Source organism: Photinus pyralis, unplaced genomic scaffold (genome assembly GCF_008802855.1).
Source record: "Photinus pyralis isolate 1611_PpyrPB1 unplaced genomic scaffold, Ppyr1.3 Ppyr1.4_LG6, whole genome shotgun sequence".
NCBI classification, from domain to species: Eukaryota; Metazoa; Arthropoda; class Insecta; order Coleoptera; family Lampyridae; genus Photinus; species Photinus pyralis.
The window spans coordinates 14,164,602-14,174,415 of record NW_022170663.1 but is presented as its reverse complement, the minus strand read 5'-3'; the positions used below and the strand labels follow the sequence as shown (position 1 = coordinate 14,174,415).

The following is a 9,814-nucleotide window of genomic DNA, read 5'->3' as shown; positions in this document are numbered from 1 at the left end:
GATGAAAATTCTTGCTTCAGTCCAGGTTCGAACACCTGACCTTCCGGCTATGTAGCCCAAGTTACTACCACTGTTAATTTAGGAGGTCCCTATTTAGGGGTAGGTTTCTTGTTTACTGTAATTTGCGCATACGAGATGCGTTTCATTATGGAGATACGTAGTAATTTCGTTGTTCACTTACATTCAATTACATTATAAGGGATTGCAATTTGTGCAATATTGAGTTAATATTATTTTGTGGAATTTTTCGTAGCTTAACTGTGTCTATTTTGACGTCAGGGTCGGATTTAACATTTTATAGGGAGATGTTAATTTGGGGCATATTGCAGCTTTTGTGTATTTAGTAGAATTTTCTGTAGGTGTTTGTAGCTTTCATTTAAGTACTATACAGGGCGTTGATACAAACTAGTGTAACTTGAAGATTTTTTGTACGTATTATTTACCTGTCGTGGAACATTCCACATGTATTTTATATTTAACAATTCGTAGAAAGTTGACTTTAAAATTCAAGTACGATTATTGTTATCGGCTTGTACGATGGATCGGGGGGTTCGGTTTGTTTTATACGGGGCGCTAATTATTTGTTGAATTTGTTCTTGTATTTCCATAATCCTTTATCAATTAGTAATTGATGACGCCTTTGTTGAAAACTTGTATAGGTAATTGGTTTTCGAGTCAAAATAATAGGGGCAAAACCCCAGGCCTCTTGGGTACGGCTAAAGCGATTTCAGAATCGACTGGACATGCCAATAAGAATTATTCCCCCAGATTCCGTAGGACGCGATTTAGTGAGTTTCGTGAATTGTTTTTCTCAGACCTAACCCCTCTGTTCGCAAATGTTGGTTAGCCGAGGAAGTTTCGGAAGGAGCTTCAAATGGTCCTGATTGAGGTGCACAGAATTAACACTTAGAGATTGATTGGTTCTTGTTTAGTTTAGAGATCATTTTTATGATTAAATTCGCAATTGTAAATGATTTGTACCTGACTCAGTCCTAGAACTGCCTTCGCCTGACCAGGAAGTTAAGTTCAAGAATAAATTTTTACCATTGTCCATCAATTAATTGTATGTCTTTTCAAATCCATTGAGCGACCCCGATAGAGTGTTCATGTCAGATTTTTCTTTTCGTGTCCAAGAATTATGTCAAGTGTTCAAAAGTTGTGTAATAAGTTATGAATTCAGTCACCATTGAGATTCATTATGACAGGAGCCGGATGTCTAGCAGGAAAATAATTTCAATTCTAAGTTTCAATTTTGATTTCTTTGAGCTAACTGGACCGTTTAGAAGATGCTAAACTGACCTCATGCCGAATTGGCAGATGTAACCAAATAGTCCTAATTAAGATAACAGAATACGATCGAAATCCCCGAAATCCCGAATCCAAAAATAAAACAGTTCTCTACACAAATTAAACGACGCAGAAATCACAGGCCTCATTTCCACCACGGCTTAATGATACAATTCCACTAGTCAAACTGTTCACTGAAAAATCGGCCCTATAAATTTCGACACCTTATAGAATTTCAATGATATGCTCTACACTTAGAACTCTTAAAATTAAATTTTAATGCAAATTTAGAGCTACCGTTACAAAATTTTTTCGATAACGGAATGTCATTGTAAATACACGGTACCACGCAAGTGACTTGGCGCATGAATTTATCGGTACGCGAAATAGCAGAGTGCGACATCAACTCACAAGGAAAATAAAAAAAAATCATATAATCCGATCGGTGAGTACAAACCGCATCTGGGGACCATATAGACACATAAAAAATTCATAAAAATCCGTCCAGAATGGAGGGAAAATGTGAACCCCTTCCAAAAATCCCCAATGCAGTAAGAAATGATCGACAATAAAACATGTAAAAATTCAATGTTTATTGATACAGTTTAACTAATGCAAACTGTGGTGGCCATGGGTGAAGGTAACATGGGCAATTGGAGCGGATGGTATGACGCGGGCGGGCGTCGCTGCGTGAACCAAAGGTACCGAAATTGCTTGTAGTGGTGCCAAATTGTGAGCGAACGACGGGCCCTGGTTAAATGGGGCGATTCCAAAATGCGCCGAGCCCGAACTTGGTACGAGCGCTCCGTGGTTGATGATACCGGCGTTGGCGGCGGCAAAAAGGGCCACAATTGTTATCTACAAAGAAAATTAGTCATCATATAACTTGACAAACTGACAACTTACGAATTTGAACATCTTCGTCTGCACTGTGTAGGACTTTAGGCCTAGTATGACTGCTGAGGGCTAGGGTCGCGTTTATATTCACAATCTCGCTCTCGCGCAGTTAAATTCAGACAGTGAAAGGGAGGATTTAATTTCATTGCGAGTCCAGAGGATAACATTTCAAATAAAGTTGCACAATGGCGCTGATCTCTCGCTGGAAAGCTGACGTAATATAAATCAAATGATAATGTTACACAAAAATTAACAACAAAAGCATTTGATACCTACACCCGCAGTTTTAATTAATTAAACCGCAAAAGAAGCGTGTACGCTTCATTTACGTTTCACTTTCTTAATTAGTTAATTGTTACATAATTGATACAGTTAAAATATTGGTATTTCCTAAATTGGTTCGAATGGTTTCGTTTTGAATAAGATTCCTGAAGTTTGCAACACATTAGAAGCAGAAACTGTGCTCGAGTACTCTAGCAGAAATTAAAGTGCCAGTGAGAAAGAGGTTCCGGGAGTGGTTGGAAAATACGGACTTGAAGAAAGAAACGAAAGAGGAGAGTTTTGAAAAGTAAATAATTCGATTCTGACGAAACACACAGTTTGAGGACCGTAAAAGAAGGCGGTAGACCTGGACAGCACCAGCAGACCTATTTAGGAATCAGATTTTATGTAGAAATAAAAACGGAGTCAAAAAAGTTTGTGGACTATCAAGAGCTGATATATTCAGTGACAACATTCTCTTAGCTGCAGATTTAGAGATACGACTTAAAAGTGCGAAGAAAGCTGCCGATAGTAGAAAATGGAATTTGGAAAAGGTGAAAGAATTGGAAAGAGAAATAGAAGCGTGGGATGAAACACCATGAATGGAAGATAGCGTGGAGAAACATTGGGAGAGGATAAAGGATGGTGTAATAAAAATTGGCAAAGAACCCTGGGTAACAACAAAAATGGTAAATAACATGGAGGAAAACATTACATTTTTAAAGACTACAGGAAGGAAAATGAAGAACTGGAGAAATTAGGTGGTTTTAACAGGGACGGAAGTAGAAAATAAGGATGACCAGTTGTTTACGGAAGCAAGCGAAGTATTGGGAAGATGGAAACTGTTAAGTATATGACGGAATTATATGTATTAAGTAAAGAACAAAACCAACACAGCAGTAGAAAGCGTAGAGGACGTAGAGAATGATAACATCGGGGAAGGTATTCTATCAACCGGAGTAATGGGAACTATAAAAGAAATGAAGGATGAAAAGGCAGTAGGGGTCGATACCATCCCCATAGATTTATCTGCAGGAAAAGGAATCAAAGAAATTACGTAATAATCTACGAAAGTGTGCTGTGGCTAGAGGACTTTCTCTGTTCAGAAATGCAAAAAAATGTTCAGAATGTTCAGCCTAGTGACACACACAGCAAAGATGTAAAATTATTGAATAGAAGGCTTAACAAAGTTGTGGAGGAGAATATAGGAGAGGAACCGTTTGGTTTTAGAAGAGGAATGGGCGTGAGAGACACAATAGGAGTATTGAGAACGATCGGCGAAAGATAATAAAGAGGAAAGGTGTCAACTGGAGAGAAAGTGTGCAAAACGGTTACTATTTCCATTGTAATAGAGCATGCGCTACAGTGGCAGTATTTCAATGGGTGGGTCAACCTGGGGCCAATATGTTTTAGGTTAGGTCACAGTACGCTAGACACTTATTATGTATTCATGTTTTCTTGGAGCTTTATATCACCCCTTAAATTTGTAAGCTAGTCACGCCCATATTTGTCAGAAGACTGTGAGAGACATTTTCTGAATGTAAAAATGTATGAACATCTATTCTATTGCCTTGCCTTATTTATAATAAAAAAAGTCACATATAGAAAAATAGAGCATTTAATTGATTTTAAAAACATAGTGGAAAAACTGATCGAGGTATTATTAGTACGATATTTATTACTAACCAAGGAATAGTGTGTTATTTAAAATAACTACTGTGTCGGTAAGTTATAGTGAAAGCAGATATCAAGTGCATACCTTTGTTCATCTTACTCTATATCACTATATCCACAAACTGTCAATATACAGGGTGAACATTTTGTCTGGAACAGTGAATATATTTTCAAAACAATAGTATATTAAGATACAAGTGTATAATCAAGTCTTTAAAGCACGCGCAACGAGTTTAAGGGCACGACGCAAAACGGAGTGCCTTTAACGTTGCAAGTGCTTTAAAGACCAATTATACACGTGTATCTTATAGTATTTTTTATTATACCTGCAGTATAATTTAAAAATAGGAAATACAATGAAATCAATTGTTGTAAAATCTAATCAAACGTTGGTAGGTGTAAAATCCAACTCCAGTAAAGCCTATTATAAAGAATATGAAAAGTTGTTTCCATGGATGAATAGGAAGTTAGTTACGAATACAGTCTTAAATGCATCCATAATGCTGGCATATATGAAGGAAATGTCAAAGGTATTTAAATCTTCTATATTTTGGTGCATTCATTCAAAACTTTAAAGCAATGCTGCGATTAAAAAGTGGAACAGATTTGGAAGCATACCCTAAATTACGCGCGTTTGTGAAATCTTCAACCAAAGGATAGGTACAAAAGCCAAAGAAATGTTCTGCATTTACAGAAAGCGACCTAAGAGGATTTTTTATTTCATCCAGATGACAGTTTCAAAAGTCATACCTGAAGTATCGTTACTTAGCAACTTTAAAGCACGTGTGTTTTAAAGGCCCTTTTTCGCACGCATTTGAGTGTTTAAAACGGAGATTGTGATTCAGGTATAATAAAAAATGTTTTTAAAGAAGCTTTTTATAGTAAATAAAATTATAAAAAAATGTGATACTAATCTATGTACTTAAAATTTGTGATCTGTGGTGTGCTTCTACATAATCAAAGGGGACATATTTTTTTTAAATAACAACTATTAGTTTTTTTTTTGATAGAGCAGCATAACAAACTTATTATACTACATAATCAAATTTATTTATTTATATTCATCATGGTTAATGTCATATTTAAAACATGTTCATTTTTTAGTTATACCCTCTTAGTTCTGTTTACGCCTCGATACAGACACGCCACTATAAATATTTTTTGTGTATTTTCTTAAATTTTAATTTTAATTAAATCTTGGATACAATAAATTGCTTTCACATAACTAATAAAATAATATCTTTTTTTTTGTTAACGCAAACTAGTGAAATTATTGATTTAATTAACGTGATAACCGTTTTCTTTAATTTGAGTTTTTCTCCTAAATTTGATTATGTGATATCATAAGTTTTTTTTGCAGCTGTATCCCAAAAAGTACTATTTAAGACTATTTAAGTAAAACTAGTGGTTACCATAAAAAATAAGCCCCCCTTGATCATGCAGAAGTACGCCACTGACCACAAATATCAACTACGTAGATTGGTTGCAATTTTTTTATAATTTAAGATACCATAAAAAGCTTCTTTAAAGAAATTTTGCTCTGAAGGTGTTCCAAATACAATTGCTACCCTGTATATATTATCAAAACAAAGTGAATTTAATTGAATATTTGGAGAATGGGAAAAAAGTGTAACGATCCGCCGACCGCATTCACGGCGCAATTCGTAGTCTACTCATGGAAGCGCTGATCATTTTTTCAAGGGTGGGCGAAGAGGGGGCCAAGCAACAGGGCAGGGCTCACCCGCCTGGCGGCGCCACCGATGCGCTAAAAGCCATGCTTACGTAGACCATTGGCTATTTCACGTTTCTGTAATTGTTATTTACAATTTTTCGAATTAAAGATTATTATTATTATTATTATTATTATAAAATTCATTCAGTGTAAATGACTATTTTTGCTTTATTTACAAACAGAACCATCACAATAGAATAATTTACAGAGATTTAATAAATTACTTTGACTGACGTTTACCAGCCATGATGACCATGGGCAACTCCTACATGGGCGACTGGAGCGGCGTGAAAAACTGGTGCGGCGTGGACAACTGGAGCTGCATGAACGACGTGAGCCGCTGGTGCAGCGTGGACAACATGGGCAGCGGGAGCGGCGTGGGCTACGGCCACGGGGTGAACCGAAACAGAGTTGTGGTTAGCGTAGGAGGTGGCGTGATGGGCGACTGGGGCCGCAACGGCAATATGAGCAGGGGCGGCGGCGATGTAACCTCCGTGACCGATCACACCGGCGTTAACGGCGACGAAGAGGGCCAAGAAAGCAATCTGCAAACGTTATCTCAATTACCTACCCCTAAACCCGACCACTACAACTTACCAATTTGAACATTTTTGCTGGGTTTGTTACACTGCTTGTTGAACAGAATTGTGTATGCTGGTGGTAAGAAACGCTCACGTTTTTATACCACACTTTTTCCCCACTGAATTTAGATCAAACGCCCTTTCTATTTACATCGTAAATTATACGATTAACAAAAGTGGTAATGAAATTCACGACATTATTTTTCAATGACAGTAGCTCGCGGTCGCTAATTTTTGCGTCATTAGTCGAGAAGATAACGAAGAATATGTAAATACGGTTTACCCAATCTTCAGTTGTCCGTTTTAGGGGACATTTAAACATTGAGAATCAATTTAATTGCAATTAAATAAAAAACTAATTCGGATTGAGGTTAAGGTTTTTACTAATGTTCTGTATCTGCACCGATCTTTGTTATTTATTGTGCAAATCTAAAAGCTCCATTACCCATAGTGTGATCTACGAGTATTGAAAAAAAGTGAGTGATGGAAGAAATGAAGAAAAACATTCTTTTCCAATAAATCAAATTACGGTCATTTGATTTATTGGAAAATTTTCTTCATTTCTTCCATCACTCGCTCAGCTTAATTTTGGAACTATACCCACAAAGGACCCAAAGGTTGCGTTTATCTTTAATTTCTTTCTAAACCTTACATGCATGTATTGGGGATGGAGTTATTGTTATTTATTATACAAGACGATAAAAGGATATTTGAAGCATTGAGAGAAAGATACTTTCACGAGATGGTTAGTTTCCATTTATCGTCGTGTATACTTTATTTTATAGCAGAAGCCATATAACTCATTGTAAAGCTTCCGACAATTCTGATTTAATTTAGAGGCATCGAAAATAGCAGGCTTAGGTTCTGCCATCGCGATCGTTGCTATAGAAACAGAATTGTCATATGTTCTTGACGTCATCGTGTATTTGCAATAAGAATGACAGAATGCACACTCATCTGTTTCACTTTATCTACCCTTACGGTTAAAGTGATCACTTTATCTATCCTTACGGTTAAAGAACGATTTAGCCTACTCATAGTGTCATTTTAACATACAATAAAATAAAAAATTTTAAATTTCAATTTTGTAAAGTCTTCTTCCAAAACTATTGTGGCACGAGGGACTCTCTCAATGCCCGAAACACATTTAACACTGATTTTACACTGGACCTCCCGGCTGTGTAGCCCAATTTTCTACCACTGAGCCACACGGACAAACAACACGGGGGAGTGAGGTTCATACCGAACCACACTCACTAAATACAATAAGGCAAAAAGAAAGGTACAACATGAAATCTTTACAAAAAGGGGTAGAATCGGTCACTTGAAGGAAATTGAGGGGGGTTATACAGAGAGCGCAAAGGAGCCCTTGAAGCTTTTGCTTCAATCACACTTTTCGGGATCAAAGACTCTCTCGCAAAATGACGCGGGCGAACGAATTACTCTCAACAGGTGGAACAGAGGAGATTGGGTTTTGACTCGACAGATAGTTAGGTGGGCAGTTAAGACTTTCCATTCGCATAAATCCCCAGGAATGGATGGATTCTTCCTACTCTACCATAATAAGGCCGCGACCTGCTATCCTCCCTACTATGCACGTTACTATAAGGGCAAGTTTTGCCCTGGGATACGTACCTATGGCGTGGGGGTACGTAAAATTCGTATTCATACCGAAACCTGGGCGAGATTCACACGCCCAAGTCAAGTTGTCTAACGTCCTTGCTCCTTAAACTAATGGGTAAACCCATCAGTAAACAGTGGCAGATTTGAGGAATTCGTGTCAGTTGTGATGCAGGCAGCTTTAATTAAATTGTCTGTTAAATCCAACAAAAACAAACCTCATTTCTTTCTCACGTAGAAAAAGGCCGACAAAGCTAAAGACATTTCAATGTGCGGCACGAAGCTACTGGTGGTGAGAGTAGGTAAATACTTGGGCATCATATTACACCAAGGGCTTACCTTCAAATCACATCTGGAAAAAATAGCAAACAAAGTCACAAGGTCTCTGTAAACCTGCAGACGAGCGTTGGGGAGCAAGATGGGATCTCCAAAAATGACCCACTGAATGTACACTAAAATGATTATACCATGGGCACACGTATGGACATGCGTCACCGATGTGGTGGAATAAGACCATTACCCAGAAGAACATACAGATACTTTGCAAGGTGTCACGAAGAGCGTGCCTTGGAATTACGGGGGCAATGATAACACTATTATTACTGTTATCCCCACTACACCTAGTAATTAAGGCAGATGCACATATCGGCTGAGAGTCAATGGCGCGGAGAGATCATCAAGGGCGGGGAATTCGTTCATCTTTGATTAAATATTTAAAAATAAAACCCTCAATGTACTGAGAGGGCAATTAAAACAGTTTGTCTTACAAAACTGGAGGAGGAGGAAGTAACGAGGGTTCGTTCTATCAAAAGGGTACACGTATTCTTGAAGGGTAGACAATACTGGAGAGCAGAATAGACCAAAACGTCGCAGTGCAGGAACCGACTGGGACTACGCACAATAATAATAATAATAGCACTCAGTGTAAATGTCTATTTTTGCTTTATTTACAAACATAACCATCGAAATAGAATTATTTACAAAGGTTTAATAAATTACTTTGACTGACTGTTGTAGATGTTTACCAGCCATGATGACCATGGGAATATCCTACATGGGCGACTGGAGCGGCGTGAAAAACTGGTGCGGCATGGACAACTGGAGCGGCATGCACGACGTGAGCGGCCGGTGCGGCATGGACAACATGGGCAGCTGGAGCGGCGTGTGCGACGGCTACGGGGTGAACCGAAACTGAGTTGTGGTTAGCATAGGAGGTGGCGTGATGGGCGACTGGGGCGGCAACGGCAATATGTGCGGGCGCGGCCGCGATGTAACCCCCGTGACCGATGACACCGGCGTTAACGGCGACGAAGAGGGCCAAGAAAGCAAACTGCAAACGTTATCTCAATTACCTACCCCTAAACTCTACGGCCACAACAACTTACCAATTTGAACATTTTTGCTGGGTTTATTTGTTACACTGCTTGTTGAACAGAATTGTGTATGCTGGTGGTAAGAAACGCTCGCGTTTTTATACCAAAGTTTTTCCCCACTGAACTAAGATCAAACGCCCTTTCTATTTACATTGTAAATTATACGGTCAACAAAAGTAGCAATAAAATTCGCGACAGTATTTTTCAACGAAAGTAAATCGCGGCCGCCAATCTTTGCGACAAGATAACCAAGTATATGCAAATCTGGTTTACCCAATTCAGTTTTCCGTTTTTAGGGTTTTTAATCATATAAAATCAATTTAATTTTAATCAAATAAAAACCTAAATCGGATTGAGGTTAAGGTTTTGGCACCGATCGTTTTTATTTA

The 9,814-nt window shown here is 38.1% G+C and overlaps 1 protein-coding gene across 1 annotated transcript; it reads right to left on the bottom strand.

Moving 5' to 3' along the window:
• Positions 1-9,056: 9,056 nt before the first annotated feature.
• LOC116173156 (larval cuticle protein F1-like) lies at positions 9,057-9,555 on the bottom strand. The gene is made up of 2 exons (XM_031490456.1): positions 9,438-9,555; positions 9,057-9,382 (listed from the first exon to the last, which is right to left on the bottom strand). The coding sequence occupies exons 1-2, from the start codon at positions 9,447-9,449 to the stop codon at positions 9,074-9,076; spliced, it is 321 nt and encodes a 106-aa protein (XP_031346316.1). The 5' UTR covers positions 9,450-9,555; the 3' UTR covers positions 9,057-9,073.
• Positions 9,556-9,814: the final 259 nt, after the last annotated feature.